Source organism: Parasteatoda tepidariorum, chromosome 3 (assembly GCF_043381705.1).
Source record: "Parasteatoda tepidariorum isolate YZ-2023 chromosome 3, CAS_Ptep_4.0, whole genome shotgun sequence".
In the NCBI taxonomy this organism is placed as follows: domain Eukaryota; kingdom Metazoa; phylum Arthropoda; class Arachnida; order Araneae; family Theridiidae; genus Parasteatoda; species Parasteatoda tepidariorum.
The window spans coordinates 33,207,394-33,232,658 of record NC_092206.1 but is presented as its reverse complement, the minus strand read 5'-3'; the positions used below and the strand labels follow the sequence as shown (position 1 = coordinate 33,232,658).

The following is a 25,265-nucleotide window of genomic DNA, read 5'->3' as shown; positions in this document are numbered from 1 at the left end:
GTAACTGAGTTTGAAATATAATATTTTGCAGAAATTTGTATTCTGATAATTAATTTCTCGAGTTTCTAGAGCAATTTCATGTTTGTAATAATATGTAATTTTATGTGTAGTAAACCTTTTCAATTTTTCGAACAGTTTTAGCAAATAAATTGATGGAGACAAATTTATTAAGCCCACACGTTTTTATATATATATATTTTTTTTAATATTAACAAATAATATATACAGCAAAAACAAAAATAAGATACTTTTTTTCTTACTTCTTCTTTAAAAATCAAATATTTATCTGTTTTAAAATGTGTATTTAAAGGTTTTTATAAATATTTTGAATTGTAAAATAAAATTCAAGCTAATAATGAATTCTAAAAAAAAAATTTTAAAATGTGCCTTGTGCCTTTTAAAACTTTTTGACATCAATGACTTATTCCTTAAAAATATTTATTATTTATAATTACTTTGTAGCTTTCGATTAATATTCATTTCTGATTTCTCTTGATTTGATAACATTTTCCTTCGACAATAATAATAAAAATATGAATGCGAAATGCAGTTTTATGTAAATGTATATTTTTCTTCCCTGCACAAACGAATACAAAGCCAGCAAATTTTTAAGTATTAGTCAGATTTCATTTAAGACATTTTCATTTCTCAAAACTGTACTTAAAATCTTTTTCATATTTTTTCAAATAGATCTCTTTAAAGATTTTTTTTGCCCTATAAGATATGTTTTAGTTTATTTCACTAGGACCATAGTCAACAAATTCATTTACAAGAATACAAATCAAACTCTTTCTTACAATCTCTAGTGAGAAAAAGATAATTTCTACTTCTGAACAAAAAGTTAGAATGTTTAGCATAATCTTCGCGTGTCAGGAAAACCAAATAAGAGAATCTAGAACGCAAATGGAGGATCCCAAACCCCAGCATTCCACAATACCAGTAACTTCAGAATTAATAACTTTCAACATATGACAGTAATAATTATGACACTTAAAAATCTTTAAAAAAGTAATAAAGGTAATTATGTTATTACAACAAAAAATATTTGTTATCGTCTTGTACTGTAAAAAATTCTAGATCAAATTTCGGTGAAAATATCGGCACTCAGGACGACGATACTTTTTACCGTAAATTTAATTTTTCCGGATCACATTATGGAACAAAAAATCTGATATACCGTAGTTTTTACAGTAATAATTACCTCAAAATCACTGACTGACTTTAATTAAAAACAAATACTACTGTAAATATTGCAATATAATTTTTTATGGTAAAAACGGGTTTTTATGGATTATTTTTCTGGGTGTTTAGCCAGAGTGTCAGCAATTTTCACTGAATTTTGATCTGGATTTTCTTACAGTGAGGGAACTTTTTTAAAATGGATCTAGCAAGTGAATACTTGCAGAAAAGTAGTTGTGATTTAAAGTAAATGTGAGGAACCCTTTTCATTTATGTATAATCAAAGTACTCATATTTTCTTTTAAATATTTGTGAACATTTCCAAAAAAAGAAAATAAATTATGAGCGCTGAAAGCAATTTCACACAATTTTAAGCTTGTCACATTATACTAGAATACATAAAACAACAATGAGAAGTAGAAATTTAAGGGTAAACATGAGATAGAGTCCCCTAGCCGTTAGGCTAACCTTGGGAGGTTCTCGTGGTCTGCCAGTCCATGTAAGGCAAATGCGGGTAAGCTCCATCAAGCAAAATCCTCCCTTGTCTTCTGGATTGGGTTCAAAGTTACAAGGCTAAGGAGTTGAGCATTAGTAGTCGTAAACCCATAAAATTGGGTCGGCTGTTCAACGACGGTCATAAAATTAAATACTACAAAATAGATGCATCAAAAGTTCTTATTTTACATCCTCCATCAAGTCGATATCTTAAGAATAAACTTTTTTCCCAATAGGATATGTTTTATCTTATTTTACGAGAACCAATGAAAAAAAAGTTGTTTACCAAACTATAAACCAAACCTATTCTTGTATTCCCCAGAAGGTAAACAGCAGTCAGTGCAAAAGAGCAATAAGTCTTCAGCATTAATAATTCCACGGAAACAAAATATGAGAATCCGGAACTTGAGCCTCCATTCCCATCATCCCACAATCCTAAAAATCCCCCCTTTCCTGTATGAGAAAGAATAATGGATAACCATTTTCAGCATATAACATTATGACACTTGAGAATCTGAAATAATATTGACAAATGCAATAATGTTATCAATGCAAAAATGAAATTTCAATTATACCAAATAATATAATACAAACCAATCCCAGTACTGTGTTCCCTAGAGGTTCAATTGCTTGCTTGTACTCGGAGATAAAGAGCTTGACGTTTCAGTATTTACCTCTGCTTTGCCCAGAAAGGAAGTTAAGAAAATCTGGAACGTGAATAAAGGATTGCTAACCTTATGATCGTATAATACTAAATATGTGAGAATAAAGATTGGATAACCATTCTCAACTAATACATTATGACACTTGAAAATAATAAAAAAGTAATAATAATGATAATGAATGCAGTTATATTATAAATATAATTAAAATTTTCAATTAAGTCCCTAAAATGCTTCCTTAAGAGAACTCCTAAAATGATTCCAGTGATCGAGCACGTATGCTTCCAAAAAGGGAGTTACGTATTTATATTAATGGTGTGCATCCCTTTACGTTAATAAAAATTGGTCAGCGTGCCTGACTCCGGAGCCGATGGTCGCGGGTTCGAATCCTGCTCAGGGCATGGATGTTTCTTTCTCTCTCTCTGTGTTCTATGTCCTTTCTCCTTTGTGCGTGATTGTGTGAATGTGACCCGCCTTATAAACGGGTTTGTGGTTGTGTGACGTGGGCGACGCTGCTCCACCGCCGTGGTTTCGCCACAGGTTTCCCACTGGGTAACGAGAAGAGAGTAGCAGTTCTGGCATTTCTGTGGCCAATGGGACGATCCCCCAAATGCCCGCCATTAAAAAAAATCAAATTAATCATATTTCACAATAGTTGTAAAAATTTTATTCTAAAATAAGAAGAAAAAAATATGTGTGGTGATTACAATGTCACACTACATTCATAACGCCACATTGACTAAATCAAAAATGGGGATAAATTAAAATATTTACATATAGCTACGTTATTTCCGTTTCTAGAAAAAGCTCAAATCAAAACTTTTTTATTTTACAACGTCCATCGAATCGATATCTTAAGAATAGACTTTTTCCCGATAGTATATGTTTTGTCTTATTTTACGAGAACCATTGAAACGTAACAAAGTTGTTTACCAAAATACAAACCAAACCCATTCTTGTATTCCCCAGAGGGTAAACAGCAGTTTGTACTCCAGGACAAAGAGCAAGAAAGCTCAGCATTAATCTTTGCGTGCCCGGGAAGCAAAATAAGAGAGTCTGGAACGTGAATAGAGAGCCTCCAACCCCAGCATCCCACAATCCTAAAAACTTGAGAATGAAGAATGGATAGCCGTTCTCAACATACAACATTCTGGCACTTGGAAAACTCAAAAAAAAGATAGACATAATGTATACAAATCTCGCATGCTGAGTTAAATAGAAAACCGAAGATGGTACGTCTACGTGGAATTCAGCTGGCTCTTATGCACAATACATATTCCTACCTCGGGGTGTATCTTGTTTGCTCATAGGCTATTTTCTATTTTGGTTGCCATGCAGAAAATAGATATTTTCTTCATTTTTTTTTCTTTGATACGTCAGGACTTGAAAGTTTAAACTTCGTGAAAAATTATAGTTACTGACATAATAGTTTTGGTATTTTTTTAATTTTATTTCGGTATATTAAAAAAAAATCTAAAATAAGTGTTAAAAATGTATGACTTTAGTTTAGGTGAAGGAAAATAACAATACGTTTTAAAATGCTGAAAATAACTTTCTTTAGTACTATGTGTACTTTTATTTCAAGCATATTCTGAGACTGAATTTGTTATGCAAGAATTTCTAAACTTCAAGACCATGCTCTTACATAAATTATGGAATTTAAATTTGATAATATATATATATNTATATATATATATTGCAGAGTCATTTAATTTTGTTTGCTGTTACATATTGTTTTGAATTTGAGATCACTGTATTTAGATGTAGACAAAAACATTAAAAATATTTTCTCAATCTATATTTCATTATGTTTTGATAAAATGTAGTATTTTTTTTTAAATGTTCAAAGATTTTCTTAACTATTGAAAAGATTTGGTCAACATTGATAAAAGTTTTTAAATAATTTATTAGGGCACCTAAAGTTACTCGGAGGCATATGACAGAATATTTTTTGTTCAATCAATCCATTTATTTTCAGCTTTTCTTTTATCTATTTGCTTCTCTTATTGTTGTACTTTTATCGGAAAGACTCTATCTACTTATTCTTGTCGTAATTTCATAAACTAGAGCTTTGAGTAGAGCGAAAGCAAAATAATCTGAAAAATGATTCTCATGATTCTTAATAAGCATTTATCTTTCAAATACAAAATTCCCGGAACCTCTTAAAATTGACCGCTGCCTTCTGCTGAGTAATGATTGATAGCCCGTTCGTTGTCCTAAGTTACATTGTTGAGGGAATGTGAGAGATTTAAAATTTGCTTATGCATTTTTCATAATATATATACACACAAAAATACGTTATCACCATTCTTAAATTATATGCATCGAATCCTTGTCTAAAAAGCACTCATCCGGGATAGGAAATAAATATTTAATCGAGGAAAAAATTGCAAAAAAAACATTTGAGAATTATTAGTGTGATTAATTTTTTTAAAGTGTCTCAAAGAGTAAAGGCAAGATCGGATTCAAATTATAGTTGTTAATTGCCCATTAGTCCCGCAGTGAACTAATCGTAAAGACACAGTTCCGAGTAGTCCCAGTAGAACACCAAAGTCAAGTATGACTGGCTGCTGTCAGTAAGCGAGTGAGTGATCACTTTGTTCAGCCTGCTTAAGGACCAAGGGTGTGCGGTATCGGTCCTCTTTAAACTTTTCTACCGTAAAGTGCTAGACTTCTCACGCAGGTCGTCGGGCTACCAAAGCAGGGGATCCATCCCCTCTGCATTGGATCAAAAGGGTGAAGGCATGTCTTCGAATCATCATCAGGAATATTTCCCAGATCGTCGCCAATATCCCATTGTGCAGTTCTAGTGCTACGTAACTAAAGTACCTGCCTACCTATATGCCAAATTGCCTATTAACACATTTTTCTTAAAATATGCCATATAGTAATACATACTACATACTACAGTACCAAGTAAGTAATAAATACTACATACCACAGTACCAAGTAAGTAATACATACCAAGTAAGTAATAAATACTACATAACACAGTAACAAATAAGTAATACATACTACATACCACAGTATTCAAAACATTATCAAATTACATCATACTGTAGCACCACTCCTTACCATTCCAATAGCTATTTCAACGTATATAATGCATTTTTCAGTATCTTTGGCATATGATAACTGAACAACTATCACAAATTTTTGCATTTTCATAAAGCTAAAAATATTACAATTTGAAGCGTGAAGCAGAAAAATATCACATTGAGAAATATTCAATTTTCAAAAATTTACATTTTCTTCCGCTAGAAAATAAATTTAAATTAGTTTTAATGAAAATTTACCATTTAAGGTCTAACATTAAACTGGATACGTTTTAGAAAAGTAACAAAATTGGCTTAAAATAAAGTATTTCCGTTCAAACTAATTTAAATTCATTAGGGCATCGAATTATATATTCATTAAGGCATTAAAAGCTAATATATACATTTTTACAATGTTACTTTCATCAACATATTTCTAATTTACTACTGGTCCCTCAAATACAACTCTTTTTCCATATCATTTCCAGATGTCAAGCGCACTGTTTGGTAAAAGCAATTTGTCAATTCAACATCCGGGTTCCACAAGCGGTGCGCTAGTAATATGTTTGTGGTTCCTTCTGTCTCCGCGGCAGAAAATAATATGCTAATGCCTCCTTTTGAAGCTCAGGTAGAATATTCTTTGAGCAGAGCCCATGCATCTGTTCCTAAAACTCAGCATAAACTTTGTAATTTGACTGGAAACTGTATGCACACAGGGTTTCTAATTCAGTCTCTACATATAGAAAGTTTCTTAGGTATAAGTTTTCCGGTGAGTTATTCGGTGGCATATGAGAGAATATTTTTTGGTCAATAAACCCATTTATTTTCTGCTTTTCTTTTATCTATTTGCTTCTCTTGCTGTTAGTTTTTTTATCGGAAAGACTCTGTCTGCCTAGTCTTGTCGTAATTTCATAAACCAGAACTTTGAGACGAACGAAAGCAAAATAATCTGAAAACAAAGTAGCACGCAACGTGATATTATATGGTAAATGGAGAAATAATATTACATACTTAATAAATTGTTTTACGTATCTGCTGTCAAACCTTTCTTAGGTCGAAATTAAGACATACCCAATATAAAATGATCAGAGTTACAAGTGGATCTGAAAGGTATGTTTTATGTAAAAAGAAAAAGGTAATGTGGGGATCCCCGTTTAGAAGATTAAGGATTCTGAATTGAAACTAAAAATTCAAATATTCAATAGTAATAATTTTTGTTCCATTTCTTTTCAATGCCTGTTGGTTTTCTTGAATTACAACTTATTTATTATAACTTTTTCGTTGGCATTTAGGAATTTAATACTTATGTCACAGTTTTACTTTTTACATTTTCGATATTTCAACTACAGATACCATACATATTGCACTACTTTTTAATACTCAAAATATTACTTCAAACCTATTGTTTAACCTAACCTAACTTAAAAACCCTAGCTATTATAAGCGCATAATATTTATAAGTAAAGTGTCACCTAACATTTTGCTTATAAATCTAACTAACCTAACATTTTAACCTATATTACCTAACCTTTAACGTAACCTAACCTAACGTAACCTAACCTAACCTAACATTTAATTAACATTTCCAACTCTCTAACCTAAACATTTACAAACAAAGCAGGTTTCACATGTTGTAAGCACGTGCGAGGATATCAGTATTATTAGAATTTTAAGAGACGAAATATTTACTTCCACAGATTGAAGTTATTCAATTATATGTTAATTGATACTTTGATTTTTGACAAAACTTAAAACAAATAAAATCAATCTTTAATTAATATATGTGTACTGTCAACACTCCTCCTATAACTAATTGTTTCAATCGAAGTAATGTATAGTGATTAATATACAGTCGCTTAAAAGGATTTCGATTTATTGCACCACATGGAAAAACACAACAGCGATAATCCTATACCATTTTGCAATTTAAGCTCTGTAAATTATTGCTATACATCGCCCTATAATTTTAAATGAAGACGTGTTAAATTTATCTCTGGAATCGTCAGGAGGGAATTCCCATTATTCTCCGAATAGTTATGGCCGTCGCGCCTCATTTTGGATTGGCCCGAATGATTCAAGGGAACACAAGAACGAAAGACGGGGGAGGATAAGTGTAGAGAATAGCAGAATGGTCAGTTAAATCGTTTGATCCCCTTAAGGGCATCGGAGAAGAGGTAAGGTATGCTTCGGTTGTCATAATTGGCCAAGGGAGTATTCTACATCTGATGCCGTTTGGTCACGCCAACTTAGGAATACTCGGACAATACTGAATTTGGATTTCTGACCCGTTGTCACAGTCACGTAATGAAAGGATTAGAATTGCTCGAATAGTTAGTGAGACGAGAATTGGCAATCTGCTTCCTGATTGTTAAATCAAGCCAAGGTAGTTGAAAGACAATTTATTTCCTTCGTTTGGCTTCGGGTCAAGGAAGTTGTCTGCGAATGCAGATCAAAGAATTGTTTGTTGTTGAAATTTTAATTCCTGCTTGATATGAAGTGATCGCAGCTTGTTTAGATCTTTTGGAAATTAATGCTAAAGGTAATAAGACTAGAAAGGAGTGAATTTGAAATGCTTATCGCGTGGGAATTATACTGCATGCAGCGAATGATTTTAATTAAAAATGCTTACATCTAGATTTTCAATGAGGATTGTTGAAATAAGATATCGGAAAGAATATTAAAGCACACTTTGTACAAGTTTCTAACAAGTTCTAAACAAACACCTAATTTCTGTGTTTCATTTATGTGTATATACAACCATTTCTTGAATCTTATTTGCCTGTGGATTTTTCTTAGCAGTTACCGGTTAACATGGCCAATTTCGGTCCAAAAATGATTGGAATTTTAGTTATAATTAAAGACAGTTATTAAAAATAATTAATATAATCGAATATTTGGCATGAGATTTTAGATTAAGAGAGGAAATTTAAGAAATATTACAATTTATTAAGAATTAAATATTTAAGATAAAACTTAGTATCTTTTGGAGATCTTAAAAATCATTCTAAAATTAAAAATTATAATCGTTTTTAAATAAGTGTAAGTACTACATTAAAAAAATACGTAAATCAGAATTTGAATGTTTTAGGCAAAAACGACGTGTTGCATCATGACTGACTGGAAATCACCAGTGAGACTGGTGATTATGAAAATTGCCTATTTTGGTTTATTTATTTGAAATTTCTCATTTCACAGGCTATGTTAAATGTTGTTGTGTGTGTGTGCTGAACCTATATTTAAAAACTGGAAAATGTAGGGGTACTGTTTATTTTTTTTTCTGTTTGCTTTAAAGTAAAAGGGGCAAATAAGATGGAAAAACTATAAATTTTACTTTTGTTTTTGTTAGTTTTTCATATTAAAAATGCATATTCATTCAAAAAATGAAGATAGAATTTTTATTTTATCATAACTGGAAAATGGTAACAAAAATACATCTTGTTAAAATAAAAACTCGTTTTACTTGTTCAATGTCAATGAATTTTAATTCAAAATTTGGAATGTTTTCAAAATGTAATTTTTTTTTGCACCTGGAAAAGCCAAGCCATAGAATTCATTCTTAAAATAAGTAAGCAAAACAGACAATCAAATCCAAGCAATTCGTATTCTTATCAAACAAGTCAACACAATCTAGACATGTCTACCAAGCGATGATAAGAAACATGTTCATGAATTTCAATATGAAAATATTGATGTTCTTCTTTTGTTTTTCCACAGAAAGAATTTTCGAATTTATCCCTCCCTCTATGGGTAATAAAATTTAGAATTTCCATATATTTTTTTAAATCTCAAACTTATAACTTTTTCAGAATCTAAATTTTATTTTTCCATGAATATGCAATCTTTGAGTAGTATTTCGTTATTTTTATTAAATATTTCACTTCACTTTTGAAGATGAAATTAATTATACTCTCAAAATTTTTATTTTTATTTTTCATGAAACAGAAAACAATCATTTCATCACAAAATCACAAATGATTTTTTCTTGGTGAAATGCAGACTTATAAAATTATAAAGGAATATTAAAGGAATTAATCTTCACACACGTGTTTTATCCTGAAGTACACTGGTAGATTTTCAGAATTTTTAATTCTGAATCTTTTTAAACTTCGTGTTGCGTAGCGAAGTGTCTTACACTAGGGATTGCGCTCGCAAACAGACAATCAAATCCTATATATATANGTATGTATGTATTACTTATATACTTAATTATGTTTCCTTATATTTTAGATATCCTTTATGAAGGATCTGACATGCCAATTGTTAAAGTCAGTCGACTAAATATGGGGACGTATTTATGTATAGCAAATAATGGAATACCGCCAACAGCTGTAAGAAAAGCAGTTTTACATGTACATTGTAAGTTGGTTTATTGTTTTTAAATGATTAAAATTTTTGTAACTCTGATTTTGCTTTACATCGCAGGAACAAAAATATTTTCTGCAAATAACACAATCTTTAGAAAGTGAACGCACAAAAATAACATTTTTAATGATTTATTAATCGTTGTTATTTATGGGTTACATCTTTAAGGTAGTATTTTTTAAAGAGTGGAGCAACAGATCGAAAATGCAGATAAAGTAATCATTTAGGCAGTTTTTCCTTTCAAAAGTTTGTCTGGTTTATTTCAAATTGGATTATTACTAATGTAAACATGAGTGAGTACTTTTAATACAATACCTTGTACTTTTTCCCTTCATTTTTTTTTTATTTCATTTGGAAAAAAAGCACACGCAACCTTCGATTTTGCGTTTGCAACTACATATTCAATTAGCAGAAGGGTATCATGAACATCCTTTGTCATTATTTAACTGTATGGATTAATTCAGTTTATTGGTTATTTTTCGTCTAAAATTTACTGCAAACCAAATAATCCCGAAGTTATTTTTGAAAAACTTCGCATAAATTTCGATAATTAATTTTATTACATATTTAATATATTAAAAACTGCATTTGTTTTAGTCGATACTTGATCATTTTAAATAATTCAGAATAAATAAGAGCAGTAGATTTATAGTATGACCAAAATTTAATGACATGCAGTTTAATTTAATTTTAAATGTCATAATCTAGCAACTAAAAAGAAATTAATTAGTCCTTGTAATTTAGAGACTGTTCAAAAATCAGTAAGATTTGATACTCCTCAAAGAAAGTTTGCATTTTGTTCAGAAAATCAATTAGATGTGACCCAATTGGACTTTTGTACTAAAGAGTATAATTTAGGACACTAAAAGGATTCATGACCAGACTTCTTCAATTTTGACTAAAATTTGAAGTTATTTAAGAAACATAGTTTCGTGGGTTTACATTTTATTCATCGCAATCCCTTTTGAAACTCTTTTAAGGAAATAAAAATTACTCTGATTGATATAACGTATCGCACGCTTTGCTTGGTATAATGTGCATTTTAAGTTTTCATTATTAAGCACACTGTAAAGGATGATCTTTTTGTTCGTAAACCTATAATCTATTACCAAACATATTTTTTATTACATTACATACAATATTATACCTTATATATTGAAGGGCGGTCTGTTTTCGAACTAGAAATTTTCAAATGAAACTAAAAGCCAAATTTTTCTAACACTTGGTGTCCCTTTGATATTTGATATTTCAAGTGACCTAGAATAAAACAAACTAATGGTGAAACCATGTAAGTAATCTCATATAAATTTGAATCTCAACTTCTGGAAATATGAACGAAAGTTGAATGGTTCTTGATTTTCGTTGCTGAACCGAAACCAAACAACAATTTAACTTGAATTAAGTAAAAGGAGGATAGCAAAGCTTTTTTTTAAAAAAATGTTCACTAAAGACAATACATTGTTCTAGTAAAATAAGCAAAGATTAAGGACTTGCAATTTTACTCATTTCGATAGCTGAATACACACAAGTAACATTGAATTCATACATACCCAAGATTATGTGCTTTTAAGACATAAAACAAAGTCGTAAAATTCTCATTGGGGCATGGGGAAAAACACACATTAATAGATATCCTTCATAAATTTTATCTAGGACACTCATTGTGAAAACTATTAACCCTTTTTCAAGAAAACGGTCATAGAAGTGCTGATTTTTTTTAGACATCAAAACATCTTGTGCTGATATCAAGTTCGAAATAAACTAGCAATCTACAATTACCTTAAAAATAACCTGGCACTGCCATCTGGTGAGTAAAATGAGAAATTAAATGTTTTCCGGGTAAAAGAAATAAATTAGTTTTATTCTTATTAACACGTTACTACTGAACCATCCAGCTCGGAATTACGACGGGAGCGAGAAATAGAGGGCGAAACCTCACTCCATCATTTTCACGGGAGCCAGAAGGAAGGGGTGAAATTCCCAAGTACAGTGAATACATACCATTACGGTTAAAAAAAAATCACAAGCGGTGGCTCAGGGAACAAAAGTTTGGCGACAATCTGATTGGAGAAGAAAAATAGTGGTTGGTATCGAATTTCTTCTGTGTTCAGTATAGGCGCTTTGAAGTTAAGCCAAAAAAAGTATGGAAGATTTCCCAAAATGGACGAATTAGCTAAGTTTTACTGATTATAAGGCCATCGCGTAAAGCATGCTCATAAACACCTTTTTATCAGAATATAAGAAAACCGGTTTATATTATCAGTTAAACCTATTTACTTGCTTTGGATATCACCTTATTTATCAGGGAAACATAAACATTCGAACGTTTAGGGGCTCAGCTCCGTTTGCGTCGTGTGTTGATAACCCAAACCCCGTAAGCTCAAAAATGCTCTGGAGCATTCCAGAAAATTCGGGTACCGGAAAGAAACAGAAATCCCTAGGAATGAAGAATCCTACAAAAAAGGTTCAAACAAGACTAGTGGGAAAAGAATTCGGGTTTCAGTTGTTATCAAAAGGAAAGGAAAATTCAAATGAGGCAAGAAAACAGTGCTGTCAATCAAGCAGACAGAAAAATTTACGAAATAGTTAAACTTGATAAAAGTATTCTTCTTCCTTTTTTTCTTTAAAAAAAAGGAATCATCATGGAAATAAAATTGTTTTCCTAATTAAATAATAGTTAATTATTTAACCTAAAATTATTTAATTAAAAAAACAGTATAACAGAAGATCTAGAAATCTCAAACCGTGATATGCGGATCAATATTACAGTGATGTTAAAGAACCTTTGAGTTGAAGTTATTTATTTAAAAGGTATAAAAAATAATGAAAACAAAAGGAATCCAAAATGCTCTTATTTCCCGTAATAATAGAACTTGCTGAATCACCATTAACAAACATTCAATGTGATACCCTTGTTTTTATCATCGCTCTTGTTTATTGCAACTTAACTGAATCTTGTTACATAATATGTATTAATAAACTTTGCCATAAAGCGAATAAGCTATATCTTCGTTTAAATTAAAACAATGCTTATATTTAATGAAATTTTAGTATAGGATTTGTACTACACACTGACTCTCAAATATTCTATTTCTTTGAATAATCAGATTTAGAATACATAATGAACAGAGTAGAGTAGTTTATATAAAATTTAAGGTCATTCAACTATCTTGAAAATTTGATTGTCATATCCTTGCATTCTAAACACTTTTCATTAATCTTTCGCAACCATCAACCAACCGCTCTTTGCGAAACTCTCTGTTAAAGCATATTACGCGCGTGTCTTAGCTTTCATAAGGGATTATATATATTCAATGACTCGTTCTGCTTTAATTCATGATACTAAAGGGATTGGAGACAAGACTGCTTCAATCTTGATTTGAATGTGAAGGCCATGGTAGGAAGTTGCATTGTAGGTCTCGCTTTTAATCAGGATAACTCCTGAAACCTTCCTGCTGTGATCGATTTTCTAACAAGGGGAATTAACTGGAATTTTAATTAAGGGATGGGAAGAGTTTCTGATGCAAATATTTGACCACCTAATTGGAAGTTCATGTGTAATTGATTGGTTTGAAATGCGAATATTAAGCATATTAATAAAGCGTTCTCGAATCTTTTATTCAAGCAATTTGAGACAAAATTGTTTGGATAAGTCGTGAGATGCCAGTTATGTAACAGGTCTTTTGTAATGCTAAGAGAAAATGATGTATATTTAGGGTAAGTGAAAAATTGATTGTTCGCTTACAGCAGCAAATTAAAAATGTAAGTATTTCATTAATATTGAGTTAATGTTGCAACGGAATTTTCTAATTACTAAATGTTTCATTAAATCTAACAATGACTCTAAATTTGAATTTGTATACTTTTCTAAACAATGGAAAAATAAAGATGTTGTTTAATATTAACGATTGTGACTTATTTGTATTTTTATTCAAAACATTGCATAGTAATTATGAATTGGTAAATTTAACTTTATTCAAAAGTCTTTCTATTTTTAAAAACAAGTGGTTTAAGTACGTTACTTTATATAACTATTCTATTAATTATGGCTTTTCTGATGAAACTACATTTGATTAATATATATTTTACTTTAAAATTTACCAATTGTGAGTTTGTTTAGGTTGATAAAAATTTACAGATATATAAGACAATTTCCCAAATAAAATAAAATTATATTTTAATTAAAAAAAACAGCTCAAAACAATCAAGTAAATTAAATAAAATAAACAAATAATTATTTTTGAGCTATTGCGTTGGAATTGCATATGGGTATTGAAATTTTTTTTCAATATAAATACTTTATTTCGTTATTATTTTCTTTCTACAGTTCCATTATCAATAAAGAAAATGCCACTGTTGAAAATTATGACTTTTTAAAGATTATTCTATAATTCAGGCAATATTTGGATTATGAGCTTTTAGTGTAAAAAGAAGTTCCCAAGTGACTATCAGGACCAATGAAATTTTTGTTCTATTTATCCCAGTAGGCACCGTTATGTCAAAGGGAAATAATTGTTTGAATTTCTTTAGAATTATTGCATCTAGTATGTACATTCGAAACAGAATGAAATATTTTGCATTAAAAAAATATTCAGTTTTAGTTTTATATCTTGCTATCAAAACGGAGCTTTGGTATCGAATGGTAGGTAAACATATACACGCATTTTTCTCTCAACCCCTTCCATTCTTCAACAGCGGATTGAAAAACACCGAATTTTTTATAACATTAAGAATTCGAGCATTTTCTCGTTTTAAGGAAATTTAATGAAAAAGAAATTAAGAAAAATAAAGAAACTTACTAGTTTGCTCTTCATTAATTATTTTTTTCTTCAAATTGATATTTTATCAGGGAAAAATGTAAGCCCCTTTTATGTAAATTAATTTTGCATTTAATGCGATACAATAGAGTAATTTTTTTTATATAATTTGCATCTAGAGTCCACACTCGACAAAATGATTTATTCCATCGAATCTCTCATCGTTATTTGGCTTTGGCACACGATTGGTATTAACTTTTTCTGTTTGAAGAGACGGATTTGATGCGAAAACAAAGAATGTCCTAATCATCCGACAGCTCATTATTACCTAAAGATTACTAAATGCGCAAGAAGACCACCCATTTTCAATTTCAGAACTATCAGACAACTAAAGATATTTAAGCGATTTAATTACAATCACACTCAATGCAAAGGATTTGAAAATGAGTGGAAGTGATAAGGGATTTTGACTACTTCCCGTCAAAGCTCCAATATCGGGGTCGAGAAATTGAGAGGTCGTTTTCAACTACTTTATTAAATTCTTGAATTAGCTTCTGTCAGGTATTGAAGATGATTTACTTCTGAAAATTTTCTATAGTTAAAGCAGGAAAAAATATTTTTTTAAAGATTGTGTTCAAAAAAAGCGAATAGAAAAAAAAAATTCAAATTTTTCCTAATTATACCTATTTTTATTATAAAATTTGAATGCTTGGTAATTTATTTTTAGTGATAGATTTATGAAATTTTAAATTAATTTCCCATAGTCAGAACTTTTGTGCCTAATGCATTAAACTACCTAGGATCACGAAAGAACAGTGTTTTACTTTTGGAGTCCCTCTCTTCTCTAGTCATGTGATTTCAATGTTTGATCAAAATTTGAATCCCCTATCAGACGCTTGAACACCATATAAATGTATTTTTTACGTCTAGTGCTTATGCTAATATATTCTTGCCTTAAAATAAAATGCTAATTCCGATATGTATTATAAAATAAAACAGAGCCACAGCAGGGAAAATTTTGTGCTCATATTCCTAACATTTAAATGAGTATAGTTCATTAGTCTCTGGTTTAGTTCTGATTCGAATGTAAACACCTGAATCTTTGATGAATGTCAAGCGTCAAAAACATCCAAAATAGCCTTCTTTGAGTTACACAAACAATTTTTAGTACACTATATAGAATGATTAAAATAACCGAGTTAGAAATTCACGTAAACTCGGTTTGATTAGAAATAAAAAGCAATTTATAAAAAAAGGACAATTTCCGCTGGATCGATTCCAAACCGAGCTGTTCTCTTTCACGCAAGTCTAATCGTGTGCTTCATAAATTAGAATAAGTTTTACTTTTGTTCGAGAAAGCGAAGTCGTTTCACATGATCAGCGTTGTTCCTTCACCAGCGTCTCAACAATTAATTTTGGCGGATATTGGGCAAGAAATTTTGTTTTCCGGAGCCATCTGTTGCCTTCTTCCTTAATGGAGGCTAATTTGTAATGCAGAATAATTCCAACCCCTCTTTCGTTCGTTCCACCCCTCAATTGATATGTGATGGTGAGCAAAACTGAAAGATTAGTATTATAGATTCAAAATTGACTTATGTATTGTTTTGCTAATAAATATAAACTAAATCACCTATTAAAAATTGAAGAAATTTTTACGTTTTAATATAAATGATATTTTTGCTTGAAATTTAGGAAACAGCCATCATTACCGTAAATGATTTCGGCTCTTTGTTTTATTGAAGTTTAGCATGTTGTAAATTACAATTCTCTTTTATTTAATGGCTAATTTGCTGATTAAATAGCTTTGCATAGAACATACATGAAAATATCGTGTTTATGCACTGAAATTGTTTTATGGCAAGTCTTTTAGCAGAACTGCATTTCATCAACAAATTGGAGATAGAATTTTTAAAATTTTTATTGAATATTTTAATATTTCAAAACCACTTGGATTTATGAAAGTAATGAAATTATTACTTTAAAAGTTTTTGTTAATAAGTTAGAATGGAGTAAAATGAGTTTTCTCATATTCTGTGGAATGAAATAGATAACTAAAATTTCAGAAGTTACAAATGGGTATTTATTTGGTTGGATCATTTATGCAACACTTAAGTTACACTAATGGTACTGGTCAACCAGATGTGAATTGTAAATAATATTAGTATGTGAACACTTCGTTACCATATTTCAAATTGGAAAAGCAGATTGTTGTAGAATCACCTGGTCCCACAAAGCGCCCCTATCTGATTAAGAGATTTTACGATTCAGAACTCGTGTAATGAAATTTTAAGATTCAGAGTTCGTGTAAGACATTACATAAGTTAACGTGAACAAATATGTGTGCCCGATCCTCCATAGCCCAAAGTGAATCGAATTTCACCACAAGTGATGTAAAACTTATGCACTATTTACTATACCATCTGAGTGATGATTGCAATTTAACGATATTGATTCATCAGTCTTGAGACTTCCGATCTAATCACGCCTGTCAATTGTTTAATCACGGGTAACTAGCGTAACATTCTAATCACGGCTAACTAGTCTAACATTCTTGCCATGCTCGTCAACTGACAGTTTTTTGGCCTAATTGAGAGGGTTGTGATCGAGACTGTCGAATGATAAGTTCAAACTACCCGGCCAAAAACACAAAATAGGAATCAGCAATTTATCATTTTTTAATGTGTTTTCTTAAATTCTAATTCTTTTCATATTAAAAAGTGCCTTTAATAAAATTCTTTACTTTTTTAGTAAAAATACTTTTTGTTTCAAATTTGTTTTTGCTTTTTTTCAGTTCCTCCAATGATTTCAATTCCAAATCAACTCATTGGGGCTTCGATTGGGGAAGATGCCACGTTGGATTGCAACACGGAAGCATATCCAATGTCCATCAACTATTGGACCAAAGAGAATAGCGTCATGATAGTCTCAAATAGCAAATATATAACCAGTATACAGGACAATACTTATAAAGTGCATATGAAATTGACTATTGTTAGTGTACGGCAGGGTGATTATGGGATATACAAGTGCTCAGCCAGGAATTCACTGGGCACAACAGATGGAACCATTAGGTTATATCGTAAGTACTTAAATGTATACTTTTTTATGTATTACTAAGAGAGTTTAAAAAAGATATCAGAATCAAGTTTTTATATAAATATGGAAAACAATGCCGCTATTTAAATAAACAATGTCACTTTTAAAGTTGCTATTTCATGAATTGAAATTAGTTCATATGAAATTGTCAATTGCACTGCAGGATGATTATGGGACATATAAAAATAAGGGTACAGGTAAAAAACTCATTAGGAAAAACGGATGGGGCCGTTAGGTTATATTGCAAGAATTTAAATATATACTTTTTGTGAATGTCTAAGAGATTTTAAAGGAAATGTTTGCATAAATGTTTTTTTTATTTCATTTTATAACAGTCATTGAACAACCAATCCAATTTTGAGTTTAGGACTACCAATGTTCATTCGTCTTGTAATTTTGAATCCAGTCCCGAAGACAAGGGAACTCCTGGATCAAGTATTTGAAAAGAAATTCATTCAGGGTGAACTTTTTGATGGAACTATCCCGCATTTGCGTTACACGGAGAGGGAAACCACAAAAATCTCCCACGGTTTGCCTGACAGCAAGGGGACTCTAACCCATGATCCGCCTACCACTGCGGATATTTTACGTCAGCACTGTAGTCGGTAAAAGCCAGATGCGGAATTCGTATTGACCAGCCCTCTCTGGGATTCCAACCCGGTTCACCTCAATGGAAGGCGAACGCTCTATCCCCTTTACCACCACTTCTCGCATAAATGTTTTCGTACAAATACGGCAAACATAGCCGCTATTTAAAAAAAAACAATGTTACTTTTAAAAATGTTTATTCTTCAAAGATTTTAACGAATATGCTGCTTGAAAAATACGGCAAAGTCGCTATTTACTAAAATAATATCAAAGCTATTTATTTTTCAAACATTTTTTTGAATGTTAATAGATTCGAAACAAATATTTACTGAAAACAAATATCTAGATTTGAAAAATAGTGTTCTCTTTTTTTTATTGAAAAGTTCAGTGTAAAATGTCAATTAAAATTAACTTTTGAATTCTATACCAATTAATACGAACCATCATTCCTTCCTCGATTAGTATTTTAGCGATTTGTTACTGTGCTTTTTTCTTTTTTTCCCTTTTCCATTCATTGTAAAGTTCTTAAAATTCCACTAAATCAGAAAGATTTCTTTTTAAGATACGAAATGAGTAATTTAAGAATTAAAGAATCTGACTACTGTAAAAACGTGATTTTGGGGAAATTTTTGAAATTGAGTTCATTATAGATTTAGAATCCGTGTACTCTTAGCTTTCTAAAAATACTTTGCATTTTTTTCACTCCGTTTATTTACAAAGTTACAGCAGTTTTTGAGCAAGGTGATAACAGTAGGTACACTAATGATTCTAAGTATTTAAATGCGTTTATCACAAAATCAGATTTTTTTCACATTTTACAATACCTTAAAAAAGATATCTCATGTCATTTTAAAAAAAATGTCTTAAATTTTTTATGAGTATTTATGATACGCTATAAATGTTTTTACCTGCTGACTAAGAGAAAAAAAAAGTAGAATTTCATTTTTATGCATGTCTTTTCGCAAAGACAAGTCAGAAAGTTTTTAAAAATTTGCTTTTTTTAAATACATTGATACCTAACTCAGTAGTATATGCTTCTGCTTTTACGATAATTGTTGAAAACAAAGCTGATAACCTTTTAAATGAAATCCATATAGAAATTTTTTACAGGGCATGGCGTATATGCAGAAAAATGCTTTATTTTTTAATAAAAGTAGCCGTTAAAAAAGAAAATAATAATAATTATTTGTTCGCTAGCTTTTTCAATTTTCACACAAAATAAAACAAATAAACAAGTTAGTTAAAATTTTATATTAATATTTAAAAAAAAGTTGTCGAACTAGTCGGACACCTTAAGAACATTTGTCAAGTTTTGTCGAAACAAGAGAAGAACATTGAGTAAAAACATTGTCGAAACGAGCAAGTATTCGTAGTCAAAAGCGACAGATGATTGAGTCTTTTCTTTACATAAAATAACCTCACATAATAAGAAAAAAAACTATTGAGTTCGCATTTTTTTCCAAAATGATTATATAATAAGGCAATTAAAAAAATTTTTCGCACCCTGTAAAATTCTGTCACATATTATTTTATTGTATTTCAATGTTCTATCAGACAAAATAATTTTAATGTGGATTTTTAAATTGAAGTTAATTAGTTAGTAATTAAAGAAAAAACATTATATACTCAGTTAGATCAAGATAATATATTCTTAAAAACTGATTTTGTCAATAAACATTAGACTAAAAATGCAAAAGTTATATATCATTCCATTATGGGAATGAATTAAATTTCTTTATTATTCATTTATTCATATACTCAATAAGCTTTTGAAAAAAAGTTTGAAATTAATACTCAGGTTTTTTCTATTCTATAAAAATATATTTTATTGTTTCATAATTGAACAAAACATTTGAATACACAATTTTAGATGGAATGTCTAGCTTTATTTAATTTATAAACAAAACGAGTATCATTGGAATTTGAGTGCACTTTTTACTTCAGAACAAATTTAACATAGTAACATTTGAAATTGAACTTCATAATTGTACTTTTTTTCCTTATGAATATTCATGAAGGAATTTTTCTATCAAAATATTTTATTTCCTTATTCCGCCGTACATTATTGTTGATAAAAAATGAAATAAAATGTGATAATCACTTTGGCTAAAACTTTCAAAAAAATACTAAGTATGTTAAAATATGTTTTTAAATAATAAATATTTCAACGCGCAGATTTCATTTTATTAAAAAAAGCATTATTTGAATTTTATGAATTACTTCACTTTTTTAATCATGGATAAATAAAAATATCTATATTTTTTAGATAATTAAATAATTGAAATTCTTTGCTGCTGAGAATGCTTTCACGAAATATATTTTTATCTATTAATTTAAAAGAAAAACTTGAATCCTCTATTTAAAGTAAGCACTTAGCCTTACCTTTGTTTCATAAACTTAAAAAAGTTTATAAAGCTTTTGTCCAAAACTTTAACCCAATTTTTAATAAACATTAATGGGGAATGAAAATTATTTTATCTGAAAAAGTAAGAAATTAACTTCTATTATACTTAAATGTCTTTTTTTCTAACCATCGTTATGTGTGAACTAAAGATTATTTTTCTTCTTCTTTGAAATACTGAATATTTATGACTTCTATTAAAACTTCAACACTAGTTACAAATTAAGTTTATACATTTTTAAATATAAAAAACGCAGAAAAAATTTATTATTGATAATCATAATTATCTTTTTATCTTTTTAATAAATAAAAATGTTAAAATAAATATATTCGGAAATTAATTCAAAATTTTGCTTCGAATTATTTTAAAGTGTTTATTTAACTATTTATTTTATGTTATTTGTAAAGCAAGTAGTGTAGCACTAAAACTTATTTCAGGAGAATGTTTTTGTCGAAATTACCAGTTGGATAAAAACATTCATTATTTACTTTACTTCCAGCTTATACATTTTCAAATGTGTTAATACATTATTCCATAAACAGGAAAATAATGTAGCACACATTCTTTCATATTTAACATACTTTCTATTAAATAACATAATATATATNACACAAGAGATCCTAAGAATCCGGCCTTGATATATCATGTGAAAAATTACTACTTCCAAATTTATCTTATCATGGATTCCAGATAATTTATATCTTTTCTTTTATTCATCAAAAAATAATGTGATCTCTCTTTATATATATATATATATATATATATATATACACACACAAATTAATTTTAAAATAAATTTAATCTCAATATTAATATTTTTTAATTAGTTAGTTCTTTATGCGAGTTTTAGATAAAAAAAATGCACATTTCTTATAGATCTGCTTAATCTATGCACCTACATTGAATCCAAAAAAATAAATTTTATAACTCTCGGGATAAGAAAGACTGCATTGAAGCAACCTAAACCATTTTACTATTTTCATTAGACAAAATTGTTTTATGATAACACAGACATAAAAATCAAAGCATAGCTCTGAGGAGTTAAACCATTTTCCTTCCAACTGGCAAACTATTTTTTCCAATCCTTTATGTCCTTTATCGAATTCCATTGTTGGGAGAGCAAGTGCTTTCCATCGATGTTCCTCTTTCAAGACAAAAATTCGATAGGGAAGGAAGTCTATTCGTAATCGAACTAGGTATTATCCGTCTGCGTCTTTCTATTCCAAAAAATTGTACAGATGAAGTCATTTAGAAATTTATTTCGTCCGTAATGTTATGTGGAATTAATAAGGGAATACTATATATTTTGAGTAAAAGTTGAAATATTTATTGAAGTAGTTTCGTCAAATTGATATTTCTCTCGATGATTATAACTTAGCTAAGTTATGTAAAAAGACATAGTACATTTGTAAATAGTATTATTGCCATTTAAATGTTGAAAAATAGTATATATTTAAAAGAAAATAGCATTAACCTTTGAACGTACTGTCCACACCCAAAAAATTTAAAAAAAACCTGCATGACTTTAGTCGAGGTGTTGGTACTAAGATGAAATTTAAGTTTTATACAGGATGCATTGTACAATAAAATAAAAAACAAAAACTCAATTTGTTTGAATATTAGTAACGTTTTTTCGACTGATTTCTTGATTTCCAAATAATAGAAATTACAAAATAATCAATAGTCCCAATAGTTAAATCAGAAGAGTGACCAATAGCTTAGATACCTAAATAAAGCTTGGACACATAAATAATAATTTCAATTTTATTGCATGTTTCGCTAAATCTCTGGAATATTAAAAGTAATTCATGCAATTATGAAGCAAATTTAAAAAGCTAATTTTAAATGAGAAAAGTATTATTTATTACTTTTTATCATTTAATTTAATAGTATTAAAAAAAATTTGAATTGTAAAACATGTAAAGTTTGTCATCAATTTAAATTACGGTATTTTAAATTGCAAAAACTTAAATTTTACTGGATTCCAACTAATATTTTTCAAGCAATGATTTATTTTACTCTTTTTAATGTCACACTTCAATTGTTTTTGCTAAAAAACCACAAACCAATAACGTTGAAACCTTTAGTTTGATTATTTTAATATGCATGATTTAAAAAGAGGTAAAATTGTGTAGTCTTTAAATTTTAATTTCTTTCTACCAATATTAAATTAAATAAAAATATATAATAATTAAAAATGTACAATTATATGTTTTGCTCATAACTTGTTGATTTAAGATGTATATAGTTTTAATTGTTTATAGTGTCCAAGTTTTCTTTATCTAAAAAACCAAACCAGCATCAGTCATTTGAGTAACTTTTTAGGAGTGAGGAGCAAAAGTGAAGCAAGTCAGTTGATACAATAAGCCAACAATAAAGAACCTTAATATCCTTTAGTGGTTTGTCTAAAATTTTTATCACTTTTTAATTGCAATTTTTATAATTATTTACCATCCACTGAGTTTATTAATGATTTTATCCCAAGACTCTATTTTGCTTAATTGCAAACACTAAAGTTAATATTAGCTGTTTAAACTATAAAGTCCTCTTATCCAAGCACATTTCTGTCGTAAATATAAGCAGCAATTAAGTTAGGGTCATTTTAAAAGCTATAATTTACAAAACAAATGGTTTACAATTTCTTTCCGCCCTTCATTTAGAACCATTTTGCTTCTGACGTCATCACACACTTATTTTTACAGCAAAATAAATTTCAGCGCGCACAGAGATTTACAGATATTGTAAAAGCAATTCAGTAAAAGTTTAAAATACAAGTGAAAAAAATTCTGGCGATAAAACAGAGGAACCACTTTTTTACTTAATGGATTCAAGACTAATAAAAGTAATTGCTTTAACTTTTTGTTTGTTTACGTTTTTTTCCAACCGAATGAAACTTGAGGCAAATGGATTGAAAACGAACGACTACCCTTTAATCGAATTTTTATGTTTTTTCCTTCTTAAGTGATTGCAATTTGACATCGGCTCTTGGTTGCGTGAGAAAAATTTATTCCGTTTTTTCCTGTTATATTTATTACTATCCGGTATACTATCAGTTTCACTCATGTTACAATTTCGATATGTAAGGCGGACATTGAAATACTTCTGTAAACTAATGTTACGTAAGGTTATGCGAAGGTAAATGACAATGTTTCGTTTAATGATTAATTGTCTAATTATGCATGATTTAATGTATTGACATTATTGTAATGAGACACCATTTGATGATAATTCTTTATAGTTCTAACCACGATTTCTAAACCATGACTTGAGGTAATATCAGAAGAGTGTCCTTGAAAAGATTTACGATTCGAGGGCACTCATATATTTATATAAACTATTTTATATGTGTAGCAAGGTTTTTATTTTTATCTTTTAGAATCAATAGCGTCATTTCATTACCAAGCAGGTTTGGAAGATTATATGAAAATTCGCATTTGTGTAACACTAGTAACATAAATAATTACGTGATTTATGGCTTATTTTTTGTTGAAATCATTTTGGAGTATGGAATATTCATATATTAGTTTTCGCATGGCCTACTTATATTCTTCGCCTATAATATCCTTAAGACAACATTATCTTGTTTAAAAAAACGTGCTCATTTGTGATTTTCTTTTAGATATTTTAGTTCATATAAATATAGGTGAAATGTTTTTAGACAAATTAGATGACATTTGAGGAGATTTCTGTCTTTAAAAAATATAAAAGTTTCGGAATAAAACTATTTCAATTTAAGAACTGTCTTGAAAATTTGGGAACTTCTGGTCACTTCACTATAATGTAATGCTACAGCATCGTGCCCATACATACTAATTGCGATTTAAGTATTAAATTAAGCAACAAGAAACAAATTGGAGACTAATATAATTTAAGTGGGCAAACATAAATTTAAGTTGAAAAGAAGCAAAAATAAAAAAAAGTCATATTATAATAGTTAAACTGCTCAAAACTAAAGCTATTTAATATTCATTAGCCTGTTTTAGCCTGTTACTTGGCACTAAGATAAAAACTAATGCCTAAATTAATGATTAACATTTTATTTTCTAAACTTTGAATTTTTTAATTTTTTCATATTAATTCATCATAGAATTCATAATAACTTTAAATATTTGATTAAAAGTTCGATATTCGATTTATACGTAATTTATTTCATTGCATTTGATTTTATATTGGATTTGTCGTTTAATTCAAAGACTTGAAATTGGATTGTCAATAAATTGATTAAATCAAAGATGTTTGATTATTTATTCAATTTAATATTAGATTTATAGATAATAAATTACATTGGTAGGGATTACTGATTGATTTAAAGATAAAACATTATTTTACACCATAATTTCTTTAGAAATACTTATTGAGATTCAAATTTTCGAAACTGCCCACACAATTTCAATTAAAGCTGAAGCCATGTCGTGTTTCTTTCTGTCGATTGGTTACGTTATTATAGATAAAAATTAAATAAAAATATTCGCAAAAATAATTATGTATTTAAAATATTTGTATTTTAAGATATTACAATTGTACACTTTAATTTAAATTTACTTAAGACGAAGGAAAAGTTTCTTATTTCATTTAAAGAGCGTTAAATTAGTTCATAACTTACGCACAAATATTATCCTAATATTTTATAAATTTAAAAGACAAAGAAGGGAAATTATAAGTTTTTTTGAAAACTGTTGAGTTTTGAGA

At 29.2% G+C, this 25,265-nt stretch overlaps 1 protein-coding gene across 1 annotated transcript in view; it reads left to right on the top strand.

Moving 5' to 3' along the window:
- Positions 1 to 25,265, top strand: part of LOC107457018 (lachesin) — a 221,079-nt gene that overhangs the window by 174,236 nt on the left and 21,578 nt on the right. Inside the window, exons 5-6 of the mRNA XM_016075047.3 lie at positions 9,599 to 9,727; positions 17,282 to 17,569. Coding sequence (XP_015930533.1) covers positions 9,599 to 9,727; positions 17,282 to 17,569 — 417 coding nt within the window. The remainder of the gene's footprint in view (positions 1 to 9,598; positions 9,728 to 17,281; positions 17,570 to 25,265) is intronic.